Source organism: Serinus canaria, chromosome 17 (assembly GCF_022539315.1).
Source record: "Serinus canaria isolate serCan28SL12 chromosome 17, serCan2020, whole genome shotgun sequence".
Lineage (NCBI taxonomy): Eukaryota > Metazoa > Chordata > Aves > Passeriformes > Fringillidae > Serinus > Serinus canaria.
In genome coordinates this window covers 5,655,948-5,681,941 of record NC_066330.1, presented here as the reverse complement: position 1 = coordinate 5,681,941, position 25,994 = coordinate 5,655,948, and the positions used below count along the sequence as shown (strand labels likewise).

General features: G+C 44.3%; 1 protein-coding gene across 3 annotated transcripts in view; it reads right to left on the bottom strand.

The window, feature by feature from the left end:
* Positions 1–25,199, bottom strand: part of DNM1 (dynamin 1) — a 65,245-nt gene extending 40,046 nt beyond the window's left edge. For all 3 annotated transcript variants that reach the window (XM_050980789.1, XM_050980787.1, XM_050980788.1), the window contains exons 1-4: positions 24,907–25,199; positions 1,595–1,668; positions 910–1,059; positions 335–538 (exon numbers count right to left, since the gene is read on the bottom strand). In XM_050980789.1, the coding sequence (XP_050836746.1) occupies positions 335–538; positions 910–1,059; positions 1,595–1,668; positions 24,907–25,067 (589 nt within the window). In that variant the 5' untranslated portion in view covers positions 25,068–25,199. The remainder of the gene's footprint in view (positions 1–334; positions 539–909; positions 1,060–1,594; positions 1,669–24,906) is intronic.
* Positions 25,200–25,994: the final 795 nt, after the last annotated feature.

Genomic DNA, 25,994 nt, shown 5'->3' with positions numbered 1-25,994 from the left:
CAGTTGTATCCTTCTGAATGCACAAGCTATGCCACAGCAGAAAAGGATTTTAGTGCATATTTTCCTAGTTCTTTCTAGGCTAAATGCAAATGATTAAAGGAAAGGAAATCCTTCAACTCTTTAGAAACCGGGCTTAGGCAAATGAAGAAAAGGGGAGTAACAAAATTTCTACTACAGCAACTGTTAACACTCACTAATAACTCTCAGAAGAATGCTGGTGAAAATACATTCCAGGACAACAGACATGAGCCACAGCTACTGGGCTAATCACAACCAAATGAAAATCTGGCCACTTACTGTCTAGTAATGCCAGGATAAATTAGGAGACATTTACCTTGAGGATCCACCTCCTTTGCAATCTTCAGGGCATCAGAATTGGCCAGATCAGAGTTGGCTGGGGATACTGCTAAGATGAGGCAGTTCTCTTTGGTGACAAACTGCATGAGCATGTCTCGGATCTGGAACTCGATGTCAGGGGGCTGATCCCCGACAGGGACTTTTGTCATACCCGGCAGATCCACCAAGGTCAGGTTCAGGACTAGACACAGGACACAGGAGTTAGCACAAGAGATTGTTAAGGTTGGAATGTTCTGGTCTTTAAGTACCACCTGTAGTTAGAGTGACTCCAATAAGGGATAAGAGATGAACACACAAATGCACACAAAGCTTTCTATTTCCTTCTTGTTACCAGTCAGTAAGAACTAGTTGTAGGTTGTTTCTACTGTGATTGTCAATGATCTCCTCACCCTTCCCTTTAAATCACTTGTTTTCACACTGATCAAGAAAACTGTGGCCTCCAAGTCCTTCCACATATGCAGTGAAGGAGAAGGGATGACAGTACTTTGTTTTCAATTCACAATGGGGTGCAGAGCCTTCTAAAAGAGTTGATCCCTCTGCATTAGGACTTACCGTGGGGAGAGTAAACTCGGAGATTGATGGGCACAGGGGAAATCCCTTTGTTGGAGCCAGTAACACGATCTGTTTCAGCCTCAATCTCCAAACGGACCTCCTCAAAATCGGTGAATTTCTTTCCTTTGCAGTGTAGGAACTCGCCATATTCTATGTAAACAGAAGCAGAGTCAGAAATAGTCACCGAAACCAGAGAAACACTCAGAAGTGTGATGAAAGCATCATGTCCCAAAGCACAACACAACAAAACACAATTGAAGGGATGAAGTCTGGCAAGGGCCTTTCCCAACAGGGTTTGTAGGGTGGAACAGTAGTTACTGCAGTCACGTTTATGTGGTCAGCATCTGAGATAATGGAATTAAGCCCAACACCTTCACCCCCTTAATTCACTACATTTTCAGCAGGGTCCTTTGCTTTTAGGTCTTACTCATGAGAGTCACAGCTTCAAAGGCAAAGGAAAATTATGATGTGTGTGCATGGAGCCTCGAATAATAAATTAAAACCGAGAAAAAACATTAAGAAGCATTTTGCTTCTCAACACTTAATGCATTAGATGTTAAACAGGCAAAAAGGCTGCAGGTCATTTTTCCTTAGGAAGATCCTTATTTATTTTCTCTAGTGATCAAATAAGACCTTCCTAAGACAGCAATCCAGCTGGACACACAGGGGAAGGGAGCTCACATACCTGTGCTGGCATTTACCAGCTGCAGGACCAGTGGGCGCCTGGTTACGATGCCAGATCCACGTGGCAGAAAGTCCCTGCAATGAAACAGGAAGTTTTGGATGAGTGTGTGATTGTTTCCTTCCCTTTTCACAGCTTTTCTGCTTCTATAAGTGTACATGAACTCTAAGGGGGAGTCCCGGCTATGAGCACAAAAAAGTTTGAGTCACTAAAACCAAAATGCCTCTCCTTGAGAAGGGCAAGAGCTTGTTCTGAAGTAGTTTATACTCACACCACAGTCCCTCTAATCATGTCTGTGGCAGTACAGCTCCTTCAGCTTAAGTTCCAAGTTAGCTAACAAGGCCATTTAATACAGTTGTCTGTACTTTGGAAAAAAATACACTTTCATCTTTCAGAAAGAAAAGAGAAGCTGACACAGAGCCAAAGAACTAGCATGCCTCCTTTTGGCAAAAACAATTACACAAATTCACTCACACCCTGCACTTGAGGCTTGAGAAGACACCACACTGTCCCAGTGTGCAAACACCACGTGATACAACTGAGAAAATAACCAGCAGCCAAAGGCTTTTCTCCACACAGAGTTTCTCCTGGCTATAACTATCAAGATATCAGAATTGCCAAGGCAAAAGCCGCAGTTTCTTTCTGTATTTAAAAGAATCCTGAATTTTTATGTACTTCAAGTAATTTCAAAGGAAAGCAGCCTTGTACTAACACTCTCCAAATGCTGACTTAGCAGCCAGAGCCCACCAGTTCTCCTTTGCTTTTCCTTTTTTTCCAATCCAAAGCTAGGCGTGTTCACTGCATCTGCTGATGATCTTGCTAGTTTGTGGTCTGGTTTTCTACTACTTGGCTGTTCATGTGGCTCCTCAAGAGCCACTGTGCAGTTCTGAAAATATAATCAATTGCTTCCTCGCCTCCTGGGAGAAACATCACATCAAAATGTGTTTCCTACAGCATGAACATAACATTCTCTGTTAAAAGAAGCCCTGCCTACACTGGCAGAGTTCTGGCAGACAATCCTCCTTCCCTTCATAACTGTGGCAAGGAATAATTTTGCTGATTCAGAAGTAATTATTGACTCTGCTGAATGAGAAATCTAGGGCTCTCCTCTTTGAGATATTCCTCTTACTCCTGCATGAACTTAAAACTGACAAAGCCCATAAAGATGAGAAGTGAGTTTCTGTTTCAGCACACCAGATAAGGCCTTGAGCAGCCCTGTCTCAGCTCCTGGTTTGGCCAATCATTTCCCGTGTAACCCTACGCAAGTTATTCTGCTTCTCTGTATTTCCATTTTCTCAGCTATAAAAGTAATTCCCCATCTGTGGATATGTCAGAATAACCTGGTAATATCAAAAACTGAAGACTAGGTTCAAGTGAAATGAGTGTAAGGAGGAACTGCATATCCTCTAACACCTCAAATAAAAATATCACCTGTTAATTACTAAGTCAGGAGTAATGGAACTTCAGTTAAAATTATACTGAAACTCATTATTTTAGACTTTCCAGAAGTATAGAGTTAACTGGGGATTGCCTTTCATTTGATTTTCAAATAATACAGTTCTAGTTTTTTCCATTCCAGTGGGATTAACCCTGGAATCTCTGAGACACTGCATCATTCTAACAGTTTTCTGCTGTCTCAGCTCCATTCCTAGATAGATGTCTGTGGTCAATATGTGGAAAAGTCCTTTCCTTGTACCAGTTGTGAGCATAACAAATCCAACTGAGCTCCACTGAATTTTTTTAACTTATACCTGAGAGAAATGAATCATATTACTACAGATTCCCTTTCCAGCACACCAAGACAGTCCTCTAGTTATTGGCTTCCAACTTGCAGTATCAAATCTTGCCTTCCTGTAGAAAAAGGACCACTTGCATTTATAAGCATGAAATCAGTAAGTAGCAAGTTCCTGTTCATGCTGCACTATGTTTTCCTGGATCTTTTTGCTTTGGTTAAAATCCCGATTTCTCTGCTGTCCTTATCACAGCTACTAAGAAAAAAAATTTCAAGACAAAGAGAAATAGAAAGCCTATGACATTGGGTTCCAGCATTATTTTTACAAGACCCAATTTATTTGTTAACTCAAGTAGCTCCCAGGCTATTTCAAGGAAAAATCCACATGTCCTCTAAAGGAGAAGACAACAAAAAAATATGCAAGATTTTATCACCTAAACCAACATCTTTAGTGCTGCTCTAGTTCTGAGTGAAAATACAGGCAAATCTGATCCCTAATATCAGAAAATGAATGTGTGTTCTTACCCACAAACTATTGGGAGGTACATGCAGTTCAACTTTCAAATCTTCTCTACACTTGACTCCTATCAGGAATCACATCCAAAAAGCTTTATTACAAAAATTTACAATTGATGTAATATCATCCCATTGTATCCACATTATTTCCTATTCAATGTCTCTCTACAGTATGTTGGAAAAACCCTTCCTCCTCCAGCTCCAGCTAAGCCTTTCAAATCACAGAAACCAAAAAGTAGGGATTAGTAAATTTTGTGGGGAGCTGGCTGAGTGCTGAGGAGCAGGAGGAGTGGAGAGCCCTGCCTGCCCTCTTGCAGGGTGCACAAACTGCTGCTGCAAATAAACACAACCACAGAGCACGTGTGGCACAGACAACATGCCCAGTACAGTCTGAGCTCACTTCAGAGCCTGAGGGAAGAGCTACACACACAGAGCTACTGCTCCAAAAGAGCAGCCCAAAGTGATGTCACCAAGCTGGAATCAGGAAGACACCAGGTAAAAACCACATCACTGCCAGGTGACCCAAGCAGGCAAGAACAGAGGGGTTAAACTGGCTTATTCACTTCCAGCAGGGGAGATGTAAAAGAGTAAGGCTGAGGGAGGAAAAAGAAAGATGGAGTAAGTCTTCAGAGATAAAATGTTATAAAGGCTTTGAGTGCTGAGACAAGGCAGCCTGCAGCATGACAGCAGAGCCTCATTACATACATCCCTACACATGACTGTGCCTGAATTATGTTACCCAGGTTGAGAGCACCAACCCCCTGTTTTCCTCTTTCACTCATCTTAACAATTGGGAAATCCTTTTTCTGTTTCTTTGTTCGCAACACACAGAAGTGCACAACAACATTTGATTTCCTGCGCTTTAAAGCAGGAATACAACACTGTGCCACTCCTCCAGGCTAGGCTTCATCTAGAAAATACACAAAGTAGCAGCTAAAACAGACAGAGCTGTATTCAGGGAATATAAAAACTTAATTTGCTTGTAGCTTTCTTAGCTATTGACTCAAAATTCTGAATCAAGATACTGAGGTATCAGTTCTAGCAATGCAATTCCAAGCATTTTATCAAGGATGGAAAACCAGGCTCAGATAACTACATTTCCCAAAACATCACTTACTGGAAGACTTATTTCTATGTATTTCACACTAATTTTTTATTAACAATAGGCAAAGAGAATACTGAGGTAGGTAAATTCTTGGCCAGAGACAGTTCTCCTCTTCTAAACCAAGGCAACAAAAAGAACCAAGGATGCAAATCTTAACAGGTCTCAGGCTGAAAGAGTTCAAGCAGGGAAATGACCTGAAAAGGCATTTATTGTTGTATTTTGCATTGCTCAGTTCTGAAGTGCTTACACATGTTCTTGACTAGCTACCTAAAGGGCCAGCACAATCACAGCATCCCCTCCAGTCTTATTACTATTTTCATATGCAGAGCTGCATGAGAGTGCAGATTGGGCTGAAAGCTGCATTTGTAATGCAGTAAAAAAATATTAAAGGGAAAGCAGCTACTGTAGAGCAGCACCAAAATAAAATCCAAACACCCTGAAAACACGTTAAAACAATCTTGATGTCATGCAACAATACATTTATAATCAGGGCACTGGGAATTGGGCTTTCCTTAATTGTTTTGTTGTTTGTTTGAGGCTTTTAACTAAAGCCAGACACTATCTACAAAAAGCCTTCATGCATTAGGTAACTTAGAATCCTACAGAACAGAAAGGTCATTAGTGGCTATTAGTGACCAAAAAAAACCACCTCTGCTCTATAAACAAGTTTCAGAATTCATTTAATGACTTGCACAATACAAAGGATTAGAAGTTAAAAGTAGCATCAACCAAAGATACTTTGCCCAAACTATTCATAAAACAAAGGAAATTGACAAACTGTTTGTATAAATCAACATATACTGTATAGAAAGGGAAGCAAAGATAGATGCAATCAAAAAAAGTAGGACACATACCCATATGGAAAGCTTGGGATTACCTGAAGAGGCACATACTGAAACTTTCAGACATGTTGCTTGTGTTTATTCACTGTTGCTACACTGAAGAAAATGTGACTGCCCATTAAAAGACACTTAGATGAGTTATTTGCTGCAGTAGGGGCACATTTATGTCCACACACACACACACACACAGTTTGCTCAGACCAAAGAATACTTGTTTACTCCTTTGGTCAAACACTTGGGTCTTATGTTTTCCTTTTAAATAAGATACTGAGATCTCTGGAGGAGAAACAAGTCTTTGAGCATTTCAGTGACTGTTAGGGGCATGCTGTGCCTGCTCCACCAGCTTTGCTGGAATAAATGCTCTCATATCCTGATAAGTACAAGACAAGTGATTGCATGAGCCAGTCTGTCCCTTCATGTTTTGCCAGAAGTGTCAGCTCACTGCTTTAGGTTTGTGCTCTAAGGCTTAGAGATTCCTGAAACATTTACAGTGCTGTTTCATCCCTGCAATCTGGTGTTTGCAAATCTCTTTTTGACCCTGTAGCCATGATATCAGAAGTGATAACCACAACTTCCTAACAGGGAAGAGCAAGAATGGCATCCCTACACATCAGCTCAGGCTGTAACTGCTTCTCCATTGATTCTCTTCCTCTGCAATATGAGCATCATTTATTCCCTCTTTTCACCAAATTCAAGTTTTGCACCTTCTCCATCCACTGGTAATCTGTATTTCTGAAAGGACTTTGAGTCAAAGCTTTTTCATGCATGATTATTGTCTTCACTGAGTTGCAACAGAACTCTTCAGCAGAGCCAGAACAGAGTCCCAGGTACCATCTCTTCTTCTACATGGAACACAGACCTTGCTTTCCCTGTCTCCAGAGAAGCTGGAAGGATTGGAAAGCTGTTTGTAGAGGGCTCTGAAATACAAATCTAGGCCCAGTCTAGACAAACCAACAGCATAGCTGCAGTCAATTGTTTGCCAGACCTTTGAGATTTTTGCATTAGAATGCACTAGAGAAGGTAAAGCCTCAACTGAAGAGCCAAAACAGCAGTTTATGAAGACATAAAAGTAGTTGCAAAGAGCAGAAGGGAATACCAGCATCTGATCATTTAATTTCTATTTGATTTCTTATTAAACATCTATAGAAAAACAGGGTATTAAGGGATGTGATTAATCCCCAGTTTGGATTATATTCATTTCAGAAAATTAAAATTCACACAGCCTCCATAATTTCACACGGCTGTTTGTATTTTAATTTGAGTATTTGTAACTTCCTGTGTTCTGATGGTGCCTGGGGACAGCAATTCAATCAGAAATGCACTGCACAAAGCAGTATGCCAATACACCACAAGAAATACAGTTCTGTCCCTATGGATTTTACTGTCTGGTTACACAGTTCAGACCTGCTCCTGCCTAAGCTTCAAACCATTTTCATCTGTCAAGGCTTATAATTGATCATTCATCATTCTCTCACATCTAGATCAAGAGTTCCTCCTTAGCTCATAATGGCACAGTGCTTTACAAGAATCCCAAGCCAATCCAGAGGCATTGGTACCTTTGACACATGATTCTTCTGATCACTGTGTCCATCAGCAACAGTGACACTTTCACACAAGCTGCATTCTATGGACAGCTTACACATTTCTCTGAACAGCACTCGTATTTTCAAACATGTTCTTACTTCAGCACATCAAAATGAATCCTTAACACACAGGCTGACACCTATGGGGCACTTTAACCACACACTGAAAATATTTACTATTAATCATATTGACTCCTAAAGCAAACACCTCAGAAACAGTAGGAGCTTTGTACTTTTTGGTCACTGACTCCTGGTGCTCCTTCACAGTAGACATCATGTAGTCCTACTACAAGGAAGAAAGATGCAGACCTGCCCTTGGAGCACCTTCCTGGTCTGATCCTTCAAGCAACATGCAAGTACATTTGTAAGTAATTCTATAACTCAGGTGTGGAGCAAGAACAAGGACAAGTTTGTTCTTTTCTCTGCCATCCAGCAGGCTGCCAAGAGGGCTGCACTGCAGATTCAGAGTTTCCCACTAACTTGGTGGCTCTGTGAGCTCTTCTCTTGCCTGAGCCAAAGCACTTCTCAACTAAAAAAAAGCCAGACAGGCCAAGAAGAAAAGAAACCATTAAAAACAGGTGGATTATGAACAAAAACATCTACCAACCTGCTATTCTGTTTTCCTCTGCCCTAAGCTTTCATATTCCTTTCATACTGCTTCATATCAACTTGGACACCAGTCATAGAGACTCATAATCATGTTCTAAATCTTGTTCCTAGCTAAGCCATGTTTTTTTCCATTAAGATTAGCACTTTTAAATAACTTTAAGCCAGAGGATGTGCACTATTTATCAGCCAATCCCCACAGCACAAGTATGCCTAGTCCTGACCCACAGTGAACAAGAGCAATTCCATAAGCACTTAGCATAATGTAACTTCTTAGGATGCAATTGGTACTGGCCACACAATGGATACATATAGAAATAAAGATCTATTGTAAGTACACCATTTTCCAGTATACTGGCAATATTATTGTGCACAATGATTCATTATTCAAGAAAACAATTGTGAAAAATAAAGACAGGCAATAGTTCATGAGTGTCATCATAATATAGATGTTAGGAGAAACAAAAAAAAATAAAGAGAAGGCTTCCCACTGCCTTGTACCTTGAGCTCCAATTTACAATAGTGCAGAGGGAGGTTAACACTATTGTGCTGGCTTGGAACACTTACAATTGTTTTGTTAAATAATTCTGACCCTCTAACACCCTCTCCAACACCTGGCCACTTCTCCCAAGTACAATTCCCCAAGTCAGTAAGCAAAAGGACCAAAAAGCCTCTCAAGTGTGGAAGTTTGCTGTGCTTAAGGTGAGTTCCCAGGGACAATCCTAGAAAATTCCCTGGTGCTGCCCAAGCAGGCAAAAACACAAGTACCAGTATAAGATGGACACATTTGTAACATAATACTGGATAACTTGCAAACACCAGTCAGAGAGGGTAGAGAATGAAGTAGAAAGCAACTTCTGAAGCTGGCATCTTCTCCCAGTCTGCCTGGAGCTGTTAAATTCCCTTGTGCAGAATTGCACCCAATACCAGCACAGGGCCAGCAAGAGGTTCTGCCCAAGCTTTTGTGCAGACTGAGGCACTGAGGTTTCCAAACATGAAAGGACAGCAGCTAGGCTAATTCAGTGTAATAAGTGCAGCAATAGTAGTATTACATGTACAAACCACATCCTGCTCCAGAACTGACATGATTCTCACCACAAGAATCACCTTTCCTGTGTTTCCTGCACCTCTTTCACCAATGACCAGGATATGCCATGTTCTGGAGCTCTCCTGTACCTTTTTCCCACACTGTGCTCTCACTTCATTCAGAATAAGAAAAATAAAGTGTATTTATAGAGTTAACATATAAACTCAATAAAGCCACATCAGAAACTTACATCTATTGCAAAACACAACATTTCCAAAACCACAATGACCCCATACCACAGCCTCTGCTGAAAAGACAAGAAACCTTTCAGGAGACTGCCCCCTCCAAGAGAATCCACCTCCATAGAAAGCTGCATGCCTGGCTGTTTGAAAGCCTACACAGTGAGTCTGGCAAATCAAATCCAGTTCCTCGTGGACAGGCATAATGGTGAGGTTTGTTCCACTGACATTTGGGGTAAATGATGGGCCACGGAGGGACAGATTGAATTTCAAGCTTCCATCTTAGCCATTTTAGCATCAGCTTGTCTCCTTACCCTGGGACACAACACAATTACTGCCCACTGATTTACATATACAGAGATGACAGTGTCCACTACTGTTGTCTGGGTAATTTTTGGTAGTGCCCAAATCTTTCTTACAGAACAGGAGAAAGATTTTTGTTACTGGAAGGCATTGTCATATTCATGTGCTCTCATGCCTCTGGGAGGACCTACATGCCTTGAACATCAGAAGTGTTAATCAAAAACGTGTTTTTCCCACTCAGAATGTTTGTTGAGCCAAGTGTGGGCTGAGGGGGCTCAGACAATGAGAAAGGAACACCCTGGGGCAATGTTCTCTCACATAACTGATACTTCAGTTGCAGTGGCTGTGTTCAGTCTTCTGCCTGCAGCACCTTTCTTAACATTGCCAAAGCCAGAAGGAAAACACACAGCAATTTTTTTCTTGAATGCTCACTTGGAAACAGCTCTCTCCTCCACCCCTCCCTGAGTGCACTAAATTCTGCTTTTCTGGCTTATCTCTCACTGCACAGACTGGTTCCCATGAGCCATCCATAGCAGTTGGGGCCTCTTTAATCCACTCTTTCCATATCCACATCTCCTTTCTCTGCATCTCAGCCCCTCTCCTGTACACGTCTCTAAGCAGGTTGCTGGAAGCAGTAGGATAAGTTTTGCTATTGTTTATTTTCATTTGAATCCTTTGGGCTGATTTTTCTGTTTCACACTCCACTAGTTTCAGGATACATCAAAATCTGGAAGACAGCTGTGTGCATCATGCCAAGTCATGGCTGTGCTGGAGCTGCTGTGCATCAGTTCATCAAATGCACAACCACAGAGCCCTCATGGCTGCCCTGCTTCCACAGGGCAAGGGACTTCCAAGGAAGTCACAGGCAATCTTACACTTCTAGTCAATGGCCTGAGGGCCTGCCAGCATGCAGACTAAACTGGCATAGCCAGGAGTCTGCCCCAGGCATTTCTGCTGCTGTATGTCTACAGTAATTCCAAAGAAGTCAGCACACTCCAGATTCATGCCTGGTAAACCTTACAGCAGGATCTGGCCTGACTTTCAAGGTCTATATATATATATATATATTTTTAGATGACCTGAAAGTAAAGCAGAGATATTGCCGCATTCTTCTGATGCACCCCTGCAAATCCATAACCAGGATTATCCCATCCAATTGATTTACTGGCTACATTACAAAGCATAAAACAAGAATTTCTGCTGGAAGCTGCCCTTCATCCCTAACTCAGTTTACATAACATGGAATATATAGGAAGTCCCTGTACAGTAAGGGGAGACAGAAGCTGAGCAAAGAGAATTTCTCCCCATTACAGAGAGTTACACGGCTCCTGTCCTACATTTGTAGGAAACAAGGAAAATCTTGGGAAAAGGTTCAAACACACACAGGCATTACCCTTTCTGTCAGTTTTCCATGGTCTGCCTTCTTTCTGTCTAGAAATACAAGCTCCCCCTCTCAGTCAGTGCTAGAGCCTGGATAGGTAAGTGCCTTTAGGACCTGAGAGTCTGAAATACAGAGCTGTTGCTTAACTCCTTCAGAAGGACCAGCACTGGGATCTTGCACCAGGGCACCAGGCCGGTTTAAAGAGACTCAGTTCTACAGATCACTAAGAATATATGAGTAAAAACTCATATTCATGCTTTGATTCCTTCTGTGGTTTCATGACATCACCTTTCATTTTTTAAAAAAAGTCTCAAAATCATCACCCCTAGTCACAGCACTTCAAGTGCTGGGACTTTTTGAGAGTCGTACAACAAACTGGACTTAAAATAATTTCATCAGCAAGCATCACTTGAAGCTTGTCTAAAAGATCTCAGCTTCCCTCCAGACCTCGCAGATAGCATAGATCATTTTCAGCTCTTGTGAGGTACAAGCACAGCTCATTCCCTCAGCCATCCCAGCTGAGGAGTCTGGGTGCAGCTGCCTGCACTGTAATGCAGCCCTTCTTTGGGGCTATGAGTAACCAAGGTTAAACTCTTTGTTTTTAAGGGCCAAGGAGGGCTGTGACCCTGGGAATCCCACAATGGGGGCAGACTGGAGCCACGTGCTTCCCTCCCTAATTGTGATCACTGGCTGATAGATAATCCCTTCATGGGTTGCTGCTCTACAATTGCTATGCAGCAACCAATCCAATCTGAGAGCCAGAACCAGGCCCAGGGGTATAATTCCCCTCCTACTTCCCTAAAACATGGTGAAATCTACTGTTTCCATAGAAACAAATCAGTTTGATGTCCACACAGCTCCTGCATCCCTCACTGGTGGGCATCAGCCCCCAGCTGCTGAGGTTTTAAGAAAGTGTCTACAGTTACAGGTCAAGAGTTTGGAGGAGAAACATCACTCTCAGCATACAAATCTGACCATCTCATCCAAAATGTCATTTGCTTCAGTTCATCTCTGCTGTGAGAGAATTAATCAGTAATATTCTTCTCCTCCTCCATTTTGAGGGTTGAGTTATCTGCCAGCTCCCTCCCTGCTATCTTCCTGCAGATGGGTTGGTCCAGAATACGTGAAGACGTAGAACACAGATGGGAAATCAAAACAGAATACTCCAGTACCTCACGTGCACTTGTGAGCCAATTTACTCTGTGTTTCGGCAGGTAAAAAACTGTACAGACATTTTCCTGTTTGGAGCTCTGCATTTTACTGTGGAGAATTATTTAGAGAGTGGTACAGCCTAGAGTGCACTGCCTGATCTCAAAAAGTCACTGCCCGTTATAGCAAATGCCGCATTGACTCAAGGCTGCAGAGCTGGGGAAGCACAGGCTGGAGACAGCACAAAACTGCAGCACTGCTGCTGTGCAGCTTCCTCTAGGATTTTCTGAGTAATAGAAAATGAAGTCCTGGATTTTGTTTGCAGCCTTGGGATATTCACGGTAAAAAATAATACAGCACTTATTCTGCATGACAATATCAGGAACTCAAGAGAATAAGCAGCCTGATGTATCCTGAATGGATGTGGCAGCAAGGATTACACATTTGTGGAAAATGCAGTTTTGATTTCAAGAATTACAATCCCAGGAGAAAGGAAACAAGGCTGGTTTTACTCATGTGAGAAAAAAAAAGTAACACCAGAAATATTGCACTGCATGATGCATTCTCTACCCCAGAAACTGTAAACCAGACCTTTATGTCTGTCTTGCTTAATTTTCACCATCACAGCACAAAAGCAAGTTTTCCTTTAGCTACTTCAAAAGCATTTATACCCTGGCAAAAATCTCCCTGTAATTTCCAGACAGTCCCCAAGAAGACAATACCAGGCAGCAGCAACACCAGAGAGCATCAAATTAGTTAAGACCCTATGCCAGTAGAGAAGAAACAGGGTTTTTTTAAGGCCAGAAAGGTAAACCCATGACCCAGCATCTTTGCCTCTTTTTCAAGCCGCACTGATCTGTCATCACACTGCAGCAACACTGCTCTGCTTTGGCACAAACAAACCTACCAACAACCCCTGGCTCTGCTGTAACAGAAGGCTGCAGCCTTGAAAAACGTGACCTGTTCAGCACCTGCAACTTGAGCTGTGAGAAAACAAAAGGACAAGCTGTACACTAAAACTCTGGGACAGGAATGGCTGATGGGAAAGCATAGCCACAATAACACCCTGGGATTAATGGATGCTAAGACTGACGAGCAGCAGGCTGACCTGGCTATTTCCCACCACCAGTGTCTTAATCTCTGGAGCCAGGCTGCAGCTGAGTCCAGACTGTCCAGCAGCACAAGCAGTCTAAAGGCTGCCCAGCAGTGGAGGCTCTCCTGTGTTCAGAGACACCACTGTACTGCACAGCAGTAACTAATATTCACACTATTCATCTTATGGAGACTCTGGACAAAAAAGGGGTTTATCTCCCTTTTGTCCTTCTCTCCTTCAGAGAAGGAAACCAGGTACAATGGCAAATTCAAAGATATCAAATACTTGTGCTAAGTATAATCTTAGATTTCTTGTCAAAACTCCACCTCTGGAGTCCTGGTATTTGCTGCAAGACCCAAGAGAAGAACAAATGTAGCTGGAGGCACATTTCATCACTGCAGCATGACACTTCCTCCACTCCCAGACAGCACTGTGTGCTGGAAAAGGAGACAGGCTGCCCAGAGCCTGAATTCCTTAAAGGGTACAGACAACTGAAAGAGTTCATTGGGAAAGGCAAAGTCACTTTGATGAGCCCACAGACACAAACCAAACAGAAGCTGCATGAGGAAGGATGGTACCTCAACAAACCATGATGTGTTGCTAGTTGCCACACACTGGTGGTGAGTTTATAAAGCTGAATGTATGTTCCCAATAGCTTATCTTGGGTCAGTGGTAAGGGGCAGAGCGTTGTGGATGGGAAAGCAGCCTGCTTCCTTTCCAACAGGCCAGGCAGGAAGGACAGAATTCCATGGGGTAACAGAGTTATGCTGCACTCAGGCATCCTGACCAAACTGCCCACAGTGCACAGCTGTCCTGCAGAGGGAATTTAAGATGCCAATTTACATCTCTGCTCTGCCTTGAGAAGTATGCAGGAACAGTGCCAGGCTCCTTGCTATGCACTGCACCTCTGCAGCTCCAGATAGAATTAGGATCAATCCAGGCTGGGAACATGGTGCAGAGGCACTGCCACTTAAAGCCCTTGAAGAAGACCCAGCAGTCTGATTGCAAACACCTCTAGTGCAGAGCAAAGTCAGAAGCATTAAACTCTACTTAAAAAACCACACAAACAACTCCATTTCCCATTATACCAGAACAAAAACTGGATCAATAGTCCCAGAAGAGATGAGCTTCAGACCTCCTGTCTGGTTCCAATGTCCAGTGGAACATCAGTTCTTATGTGCACAAAAGGCACATTTTGCTCTAGTCAAATTTGGGCAGTGACCATGGGAGGTGACATAAAGGCTGGACTTAAACTCAACAACAACAACAAAAAAGGAAGATCAAAACAGTTATTGCCTTATCAGTGGGCATTCTGATAGTAAAATTGTGGCATAGTGACTTGGACAAACCACAGTCTTACAGCTTTCCATTCCTTTCCTTATCTTCCACAAGTAAAGGGTTTAACTAAATCTCTCTTCCTTGTAGCTCCACTCTACCAATACAGTGATTTCTAAGATATCTCCTTCTGCCCCTCCAGGTGTTCAATGCGAGTTCAACTTTGTCCAAGCAGAAGTTGGCAAAATATCAAGTGCCAATGCAGTAACTCACTTATTCTTTTGCAGTAAACATTCCTTAAATATCATTCCTTCAATAGTCTATACAAATCCATTCAGGAAATGGATCTCTTTCTCCAAAATTAGTTTGGGATGCCTGGTAGTTTGCAGGCCTGAGATAACAAACACATCTTGCACAAATAGGCATAAGCAGAGTAATTCTTAGAAACGGGAACAAATCAAAGTAGCACAGCCCAGAGGGAAGAAGTTTATTACTGGGATCTCTGCTGAGAGCTGCATCATGTAGAAGAGGTGACCTGAGTTTCAGTGCTGGAGCTGCAGCGTCAGCTCTGCAGTGTGACACATGTCATGCACCAACCCCTGAGGGTATTCTGCATTTTGGAATGTACAAACCTCCTCCTTACCCGTAGCTTTAACCCCACTGCGACAGACCTCCTCTCAAGGCCACCACCATGCTCAGGCAATTCCCAGCTATTCATAGAGGAGCTTCTATTAAAAGTAAAAGCACAATCAGCTTAAGAAATAGCCAGAGATTACACAAGAGATCACAGCAGCCAGAAAGAGAGAAAACCTAACATGTATTAGAATCAAGGGGTCCCATCGTGACCCAGAGCAGAGTAAGCTCAGAGCAAATCATAAACAAGTCAGCAAGGCTAAATATCAGCATAAAACCTGTGAGGATTAGAGCTTTGTTGTTTATTGGTTAAATTCTGAACTAACAGGTCACCAGACGTATTCCCCTGATGACAGAGAATTGTTCCTGTGCTGGAAGGCAGGTGGCAAATGGACAGTCATTATAAGCCTCATTTTTAGAGGTTTATAACTACGTGGATGAGGAAGAGCTCTCAGGGCTGAAACAGTCTGGTAATTTATCAGAGCCCTGAGCAAGATCCTATGTAACTTACTCTGTCTTTACACATGTAAGAGTGGCAGGAAGACAAAGAGGAGGAACTGAACAAAGACTTTAAGATTTTTGCCTTTAGGTACCTCTTTCCTTGTTCTAAAAAATTCAGCACCGCCTCCCTCATCACTGGATCTCCATTCTCAATTTTAAAATAAAGGGAAACACTGTAGTTTCTCCTAGTGCTCTCCAGAGTAAGTTAGCTGTGCTGTGAAAACATTTGCAGATGTTGAAAACCGACTGCTCAGCATCTCTGTAGACTTCTGCCTATTGATATGAGAAAGGGTCTGAATGCAGCTGAAAAACTACTCTGAAATACAGCTGCAATTTATGATCAGCTTTTATCCAGCATTACAGCAACACTGCCTGGCTTTGCAGCCAAAATCCACAGCAGTATCAATTTAACACTGGCCGTGTCCTCTCTTAGGCATCACATATACTGGCCCCTCTTGCAGCAAGAGTGTTTCCCAGCCCCAAAATGACAGTCTGAGCAGTCAGACAGGAGCCCAGCACTTCCCATGTCTGTTGTGGTTGTATTAACTCTTCTCCCTTCCACACGGCTGCAACAATGCAGCCTAGAGCCATAAGAAACAGGAAAGGGAGAGTTAAAGGAGACTGTTGAGGCAATACATTATTAAAATAGTATTTTCAGCCCCAGAGATTCCAGTTCAATTCCCATTTCCGTCACAAGTGAGGTACTGGGTTTGTTCCAAACCTCATTTATTGTTCATTGCGACTGCAACACGAGTATTTTAGCAGAGCTTATAGTTTTGAGACTGAGCCCTGATTTTTAGGAAGGGAAGAGATGACAATGCAGGTCTTAGAAGCTTTGAGAGTCTTTATACTTGCCTCCAGAAGCATTTAGGGAAACAGCATCTTTTAGAGAAAAAAATACCCTCAAACCTCCATGTTAGAAATTGCTGTTTTCAATACAAAAGTTACACTGCTCTTCTGTTCGCTGAATTGCTGTGGCCAGGGCTCTAAGAAAAGCCACACAAGTCACAAGACTTGCAGAAAAATGGCAGAAGCTGGCAAGTTTGCTTCTAGTCAGCAAGACACAGCTTGAGGAGCTTGCATAACGTCTGCTTCCAAGAAGCTCCCAAAAGCATGTTATGCTGAATTGCAAGAAGCTACTAACCAGGGACCATCTCACTTCCATTTGGTCATGGCAGGGTCTGCCAAAACTTTCCATGTCAGATGCTCTGGAGAAAACAGAGACACTGTTAGATTTCAGACTCAGGGCTCATTATTCCTTTACTGTGTCTTGAAGGAAAGCAAAGCAGTTATCTACTACAGTCAGCACCAGGCTCAGAGCTCTGACAAACCTGAAGGTCACAAAGGAAGCAAATGTCAGCAACTTAATTGTCCTGTCTGCCCATCTACATAAAACAGCTTAAGAAAAATGTGGAGCCACTTCATATTCAACTGTTATTAAAATATTCACTAGTGGACTTTGAAAACAAAGCTGGACCTAACTACAAAGTATCAATGAGTCACCTGGAATAATTGTTTAAATGTCTAACATAAATTGTGCCCTCAGTTGCCCATCAGTATTTTGATGCAGTCTTGCCTGCTTGTCAGTAAACACTGAAACATTCTCAGCCCTCTCTTTGTAGCTAACCCAGTATCTACAGTAGTTAGTTCTGACCAATACATCCAGTTTGTATTACTAAACTCCATCAAGTCACCCCAAAATAGGCATGACGTGTGCTTTAGATGGATCACAGATAAATGTAAATTAAAAGAAATAACTTATTGCAGTTTTTCCAGAATCAGTGCCAGCTTGCAGGCTGACCACCTCCAAACCTGATCAGAACATGCAAGTACTGAATGTCCCTAGGTACAAAAACCAGGGCTCACTCCTCTGTAGAGCTGTGCTGCCCTGAAAGACCTTGTTCAAAAATTCAAGTGCTACCAGGCCATCTAGGACAGCCTCTGATCTCCAGTTCTTTCCAAGAACACCCTCAGTCCTCAAATCCTGCACCTGACCTATGCCAGCAGCCAAAGGTGGCTGCACTAGATCCAACCTCTGCAGAGCAGACCTAAGTAACCTGCAAAATACCTACTGCAAAGGAAGAATTAAAGTTCTTGGCACAACACTTCTTGAGAGAAGGCAGGCCTCTGCAAGGGCTCAGACAGACACTGCAGTGCCACATTTACAGGGTTTTCATTTATTGTTAAGAAAAGTAGTTTATCACTTTGTGCTTAATCTTTTCCAGTGTTGGTTCAAGTGTCCATTACTGATATACACCTACATGTAATGGGAGACACCAACAGCCTCTAAGGATGGAGAAAAAGGTATAAATATTAATCACTAAGAATTTAGCTTAAGAGCAAAGAACAGAATTCTACCTCAAGGCTGAACATGCCCATTTGCCTGTAATAAGAGAAATATTCTTTAACCATGAGATTCCACTCTCTATCCGAAGGTGCAAAACCAGGTCAGAGGCGAGGAAGATGAAACTTCAAGTAGAATGAGAAATGTCCCACTAGTAAACTATTTTTCCCACCATGCATGACTAGACTTCTGGGTTTGGGGTTTGGTTTTTTTTGGACCAGATTTAATTTTGTCTCTTCTCCCAACTAGCAGTACTCTGACTCATATGGTTACAGATCTGTGAGTCCAAGAAGGAGGAAAGTATTACACACAAAGTTTTTGGGGTGTTTTTTTTAGTGGCATATCAAGGAAGTAGGTTTACCCTGCACATTATCAGTAAATCTCCTTTCACAGTCACCACCTCAAAACCAATTTTACTCTGGGCACATAGGCTGAACACCATATGCTTCTGGATGACTGCCTGCCACCCCTTCACTAACTCTTCTGGTTTTGCTACTCATGCACTGCCTGAAACAAAAAACTGGCTCACACGGGTGGAGCACACATGGATTTGTTCTCGTCCAATAAATTCACTGCTCAAGGCATCATAATAAGTTTCACCCCAGCAGCTAGAACACAGCAATAACTGTTTTCTTAATTAACTTATGCTAAGTTGTAAGTTGCTTCCAATTCTCCTCAAAAAGATCCATCTTAAAAAAACCTTATTCAGAATTTTCACTCACGCTTGTACAGACAGACTCAAACCTGGAGTACAAAGTAGGGACATTCAGGAATTCACTAGATCAGGAAGGGGATTAACTTCCTGCCTTAGAATAACATTTTCAGAAGCTGCCTCAGATAGGAGGTCTTGCAGACAGACTCCCACTCCTTCTGTTTAAGACTATCAGGGTTCTGCCTGCTCTGAGCATCTGGAAAAGTCAGGGTCAAGGACTTGGCTTGGTATTCTCAGATAGGTGTTGAATGGCTTCTGAAAACAATCAGTACCCTTTAAAAACAGTAGGTCATCTTTGCTTTGCCTGGTTTTATTAAGGTTTTTACACTGTGTGATAAACACACCAAGTTTGAAAACACAGGAGAAGCTGTCAGTTTAGCTTTTGGGAACTTCTGTCTCCTTTTCGCACCGGTTCTGCTCCCTCTTTACAACCTTGGATCACTGCATCCTGTTTATTGAGGAAACACACAAAAAATTCCACATGTACTTATCTCAAAGTACATTAAGAATTAATAAAAAACCTCAAGATGTTCTAAGACTCTCAACTTGAGCATTATCATGCTAACAAGGAAGAGTCCACAAGGAAGCCACAAGGAAATGCAGCATCCCTGATCTGGCAGCTATCAGGTGATGAATTCCAGCAATGACAAGGCAACCTGTCATTTTCACACACCAGTGGGTCCAAACACCAACTTGCACCACACTGAGCACCAGCTTCTCCACGAGACTGCAGCTGGTTTCTCTTCCCTAGGTAAATTCTGATATGATCTGAGACATGCCATAAAGATCCCCTCCTCTAGAGAATATAAGGCTAGTGGGCAGCTACCAGAAGCACAAGATCATCACTAAAGAGTTAAGCTGAAAGATACAGCTAGAAGGATCTGCAGAGAACATGTAACTGCTGCAGGAAGTAGAAAAAATATTAGACTTGTACTTATTTGAGCCAACCCCAATAGGATTAAAACAAGTTTACAACAAACACAGGCAGACACTGCTGCTGCATTTATGAACACTGAGATTCATGGGGTTTTCCCTCACAGACATCCATGTTATGTTATGTTTTAACTTAATTATGTATCTTCTTCTAGCAGTCCTCCTCCCACAAGTGTTTGCTCAGAGCTCTACAGATTTCTCTTAAATTAAATTATTTTATCTTGGGGTCTGCTGTAACACATTACCCATTTCCCCCAGTGCTCCATATTTTCTTCCTTCCCCAATTAATCCAAGATGAAAATAGCTATTTTCTTCACTGGAGACCAAAGACTGGCTGCCATTTTTGAAGGACTTACCTTACCATAGTTTATTTCTCTAAGCAGCACAATCCTACTCCTGGTGCTTGCACCATCCACTGCAACCCTAAATAAGTCAGTTCACAAGCAAGGAGTGCCTGTGTTTCTAAGCTGCAAATAGACAACAGGATTTGACTGGCTCACAGATGTATTTATCATACAACAATTTATGGTCCATGATTGGTAATTAATCATCTCTCTGCCAGCACACATCTCAAATCAGAACCCTCAAAAATTTAGAAGAATCGCTCTTAAGAACCTCTTTTGTGGCCAAAGCACATGCCATGAATGTATCTTCTTGTTTAAATTTAAATCTGCTCCTGAAGCACTGCAGTGATGCTCAGCATTGCCCAGTACAACAGACATCCCCAATCTATACATAACGTAGCTATTTTACAAGATTTGAAATCTCAGTCCTCACCACTCAAGCTCATAAGCCACATACTGGAGCAGAAACCTGAGCAACCTAAAAGTACAAAGCTCATCAACAAAACAGTTTTCCTGCAGGAGCAGGCCAAGTACCTGGATCTCTTTATGCATCCCTTTAGGATCCTTCACTTCTACATAGTTGCTAAACACTGCTGTTGGTCTCTAAAGGTATTTTGCTGGGGAGGCTTTCCATAGCAAAGCAAGCTATTTGTTATCAAGGAAGGCATTCCCTCACCATATCTTGGGGGTGTAATTATCTCTAAATGGCTGTGGAAGGTATTAAGCTGCTCCTCAGAGTTATACCTGAAGCCAAACTAAACCCTCTGCCTTCAGGACCTAGCTTTGCATCACCAGTATGGGACATAGAAAGGCAAAGAGACACCTGCTGCCAGGCCCGTGCTTGATTTTGTCACAGCAATTACTGCAGCTATGCCTAATGAGCATTTAGCCTTTTGACTGCCACAGGCATTGCAGTGCTGCATTTCCCCTGCTCTTCTACCCATGTGGAAATTTCAGTGTGTTAGGAGATGCAAGGTTAGCCCAACATGGTTGAGTTCAGGCCCACACCTGTCTCCTGATTCCTTCCAGGCAACACAAAAATATCAGGGAATTCAGCATGCACCATCAGAGCCTGGTGACAGACTGCTAAGTACCCCTGTTTTGGGTGCACAGCTTCCAAGAGAAGATACTTCTGGGATACCAGATTCCAGCTCAGGTCTGGGGTCAAGTAAACACTGATTCACTTTGCTCAAGTTTGGCACTGCTTAGATCCCTTGATCATAAACAAGATGGTTTCATCTCCATTCAAGTCCTTCCACCCACTGTTCCCAGCCCTTAGTCACTGCCTCCTCAGCAGCCCCCTGAAACCATCTGTTCTGGAGAAGTCAGAGGTGCCTTGTTTTCCCCATGAAGAACAATGCAGCTGTCCCAGCAGGGCTGAGCAGCACCCTGCCTTGGATCAGACACCTCCACCACAAGGCACAGCCATTCCAGGAACCAGCTGAACACAGCCCAGTGCTTCCAGTTCTCCTATTTGTAAAGCACAGGTAACAGTAATACTCCCAGAAACCCAATGATCTGTGTAACAGTGCTCTGAGATCACAGGATTTAAAGAAAGCATATTTGTTATTTTCACATGGTAAAGTAAGAGTGGCATGAACACGGATGATTATACAAACAGCCTTGTGGGCTGTCTCGTACAACCTCCTCCGTCATTTGGGCTCTTAAGTCAAATTAGCACATACCACATGCTTTGTTCTTTTTATCAGACCAATTCTGCTGGTACAGTTGCCTGCTCCAAGACCTATTTATTTAGAAAAGGAGGCTGCAGGGAAGTAACAACACCTTAAGAACGGACTAAATGATCACTGAGGTCCGTTCCAACCCGAGTTATCCTTCAAGCTCATAACCACACCAACAGGAAATGCCTGGAGCTCACCCAATTAACCTTCCTTCCAGTTCTGGGGCCCAGGACAAACCAGTCTGTGGACAGATGTGTCACCTGTCTGGCTTCTACATGGCTTCTTGTTTCTTCAGCAATTTTATCACCACCAGCCGGTATCGGAGCTACCACGCTGAGACTCCAGCAGCAAAAGCACACATAGCAGCCACACTGACATCTGGTATTATAAATACAAGCTCTGCACTGTTGGATAATCTGTTAACAGTAGAGTAAGTGTCACTGAAAACGCAATTAGCAGCAACTACTAAGCCATCGAATTCAGGAGGAGAAAAATACTTATTTGCTAAGACATGTAACTAAACACTGTTTGCAGGCAGTATCACTCCTCCCTGCTTGTAGGTTTCCACTGAGTGTGGGACTCAGTGCTGCTGCAAGGTGCCTGCAGCAGCCCTGGACTGAAACCCTGCACAGCCACAACACAGGTCTGGCAGGGGGCAAGTGTGCTGTCCTGTTAGGGAAATATGATTTTATGACAATTTGAAAGGAGTCCCACAGGTCCTGAGCAGGGAAACCAGCCCTGTTGGGGCCTCCAGCCCCTGTGCTGAAGTGTCTGCATCATGCCCATCAGCCAGTACCAACCACATCAGCATTTGTTCTTGCACTGATTTCCATCCACTCAGAGAGAAACTCATCAGCACTCACATTCCCTGTGCAGCGAGCAGCTGCTGAGCAGTAGCTGCACCACCATCCTGGTATCAAGCTGGAGCAGCGACATATGTCATGTCCACACTACAGCAATAATTGTATTTGTACACAGTAGGTCTACACACAATTTCTTCTTACAACTGTTCAGACAAGAAAACAGCCCTTATCACAATCACACTGAAGAACCATGCTCATTCTGGATACTATTTCCATAGCTCCTTATCATGTGGGTTTTCAATACCCACACAGAAAGAAAAGAGACTATACATTACAGCAGGGCCCCAACACTATTTTAACAGGATTGGGATTTGCAGCATATACACATACATTCTGTGGTAAGAGGTCTCAAGTTACCAGTCTAAACTAGCCAGCACTCAGGGGTATCAAATGCAGAAAGACCTCTTCACACTGACATTTTCCATTTCCCCTCCAATTATTTCCTCTAAATGCTTTTCTACAGACAGCTCTCAGCTACTGCTCAGGGGACCCTTAATTATTTCATTTTCTAAAAGCCACAGCGCTATAACTTGCTGCTAGAGAGACAGCTGATGGGACACAGTGAGGTCATAAGTTCTCTTGTGACAGGAGTCATCAGAAAGAGACAGAAGATAATTGAATTCATATATTTTCCACCAAGCAGATAAAACCCCCGGTTCTAAATTGGTGCCAGTGGAGATACACCAAGGATTAGTAAATCCTCTTGTGTGGTTGGTCTAAAGTAGAGGAGCAGTTTACCCCAATACACCAACTGTCCTTCCTCCAACAAATCCCCTCTGGCCCAGCAGCCCTATATTACCTACGACACCACTGCAGCACTGCCTGCACAGATCCTCTAAAAAGGATTTATGAGGTCTGACTGCCAGTACTTAGAAAGCATGAAAACAGAACCAACAGGTGAACCCATTTTGCTCACTAAGACTTCAGAAGATCCATTTTCCCCTTCTTTAAAAGCTACAGCCCAACAAGTTTTTCACCTGGGTGGCAGGAATTTATTTTTTCCTGTAACTATGGACAAACAAGTGGATCCTGGACTATGACCTGAGGCTCAGTAGAATGTGTTTCTGCAATATCCTGCCATTGGCAGGATCCCAGCATCTCTGGGGGATACACCGCATGGATCTTTGGAAGATAGCTAAAAGAGATGCCAAACTCTTTAAATTTTATATTCTTATTTTTTCAAAACTCTTTGATCTATGGCACAGAAGAAGAATTTTTATTTTGATCATGCTTCCTTTGTACCAGATGCAACCCCTGTGCGTTCCTCCTGGTACACCCAGCACACCCTGCACTCACTGCTCAAAGATACCCTTGCACAGATTTTGAGGCTACTTGCAGCTAAACAAGCAGTTAATCCACACCGCAGACCCTTCTGACAGTGGAAAAGCTCTATAAGCCATCCAACAGCAAACAGCTTAAAAGAAAAAGTGGGGGTAGGGAAATGAGATCCAATAGATGTTGTCACAAATGCAGTTTGCTGAAAGAGAAAAACCCACGCAAGCATCTGACCAGGTATCAGCAGTCACTGCTTTTAAGGCAAGTCACCAGAAACCTGCGTGCTCCTTACAGCATAAAAAAGCACCTTGATAACTAAAACCCATATATAACTTAATACAATTAATTAACAAGGCCAGGAAAAAGGTGAGGAACACACACCCCCCCACCCCCCCCAGGTGTTGTGTGTCTGCACTGGAGCAGATACCCAAGCAGCGCGGTCTGCAATTTACTCAAGTTGCAGATGATGAATGCGAAGGTCACATGAAGGGAAGGCATCAGTATATTGCCTGTCACAAAATGGTAGCACCCGGGGATTTGAGCATATAGGAGAGCTATAACCCCGTCCTTCCTATAGCCTCCCCGCAGCTCCTGACATGGCATCCGCTATGGAGGACAGCGAGCCTGGGCTGGGGGAGGGGGACGGAGCAGATTAAACTTAAACACCCTCCGCATCACCCCCCCCGCAGCGACAACATCCATCCCTGAGCCCCGCACCGAGCAGGGGATGGATGGGGCCGGCCCCCACAGCCCCTTCAGTCCGCTCCGTTACGTAACAGCCAGGACAAGGAGGGGGCTCCCACCGGCCGCCAAGGTGCGGCAGCGGCGGGGACCCCGCTGCGGAATGCCCCCAGGCGGGGAGCCCTCCCTCCCTCCCGCGCCTCCCCGTACCCCTGCACCGCAGCGCCCGGGCGTCCTGCAGCGCTGCCCGCGCACACACACGCGCCGAGCAGAGCGGAGTAGCCGCGAGCAGAGCGCTGTCCCCGCTCCGCGCTGTGTCCGCACCGCGGCTCTGCCCGCGCTGTCCCCGCGCCCGTTCCCGCACCGCGCTGCCCGTGAGGAGCCGCTGCCCGCGCTGCTCCCGCACCGCGCTGCCCGCGGACCTCGCGGCGCTGCCCCCGCACCGCGCTGGCCATGCGGCAGCTCTGCCCGGGTCCCCGGGGACACCCCCGCTCACCTCCCGACAAAATTCTCCAACACGGAGCTCTTGCCGGCGCTCTGCCCCCCCACCACGGCGATCTGCGGCAGGTCGAGATTGGCGTTCTGCCCGATGGCGGCGAAGGCGTCCTGCAGCCGGTTGACCAGCGGGATGAGATCCTCCATCCCGCGGTTCCCCATGGTTGCGGCGCGGCTTTTCGCACAGGCGAGCTCGCACTAACCCTTCCCGCAGCCCTCCCGGGCTCTGGGGCCGGTGGGCAGCGGCTCCAGCCCGCGCCCCTCGCCCCGCTCGACGCCGCCCGGGCTCCGCTCGCCTCAGCCCGCCCGCCGCGCCTGTAGAGCGCCCCGTGCTGCCGCCAGGGGGCGTTAAAGGTACTGCTGCCGCGCTGCATCCTGGGAGATGTAGTCCGGCGGCTGGGAGGGGCGAGGGGTCCGGGATCGGGATGGCACGGCGCTGGTGTCTGTGCCCAGATGCCTGGGAATGGGGCTCGCTCCCAAAACCACAGCAGTTCAGGTTCCCCCGGGGCTGCGTCTGTGTGCGGCAGGTTGGCACACCTGTGCGGCCCAGCCGGTGTGATGCGCAGCCCGGTAAGCCCGGACCGCAGTCAGCGCCGGTGTACCTGTCCGTAAGGCCGTGCCACCAGCACGGTGCCACGGTCCCTGTGGCATTCCCTGCCTCCAGCTGTGCAGCGCTGCCAGCGAACAGGTAAGATGTGATCAAAGGATCCTCATGGCTTGGTTACTACACCTGCACTATTTGATCCTCACAGCCACACCCTTCAGTCAGTGTACCACGCGTTGGTCACAGTCCTTGGGAATGGGCTGGCACCTGCACAGGAGGGTTTTGTGCGAAGGCAGCACTCCTGAAATCACCAGAATACAGGAAACACTTGAGATTATTAAACTGGAGGTTTGCAAAAACGCTACCACTTTCTGAGTGTCTAGCTGGAATAAGATGGCAGAGGCTAGAATGAGATGGTTTTTAAGGTCCCTCCCAACCCATTCTATGGCAGAGGCTAGAATAAGATGGTTTTTAAGATTCTTTCCAACCCATTCTATGGAAGAGCTTAGAATAAGATGTTTTTTAAGGTCCCTTCCAACCCATTC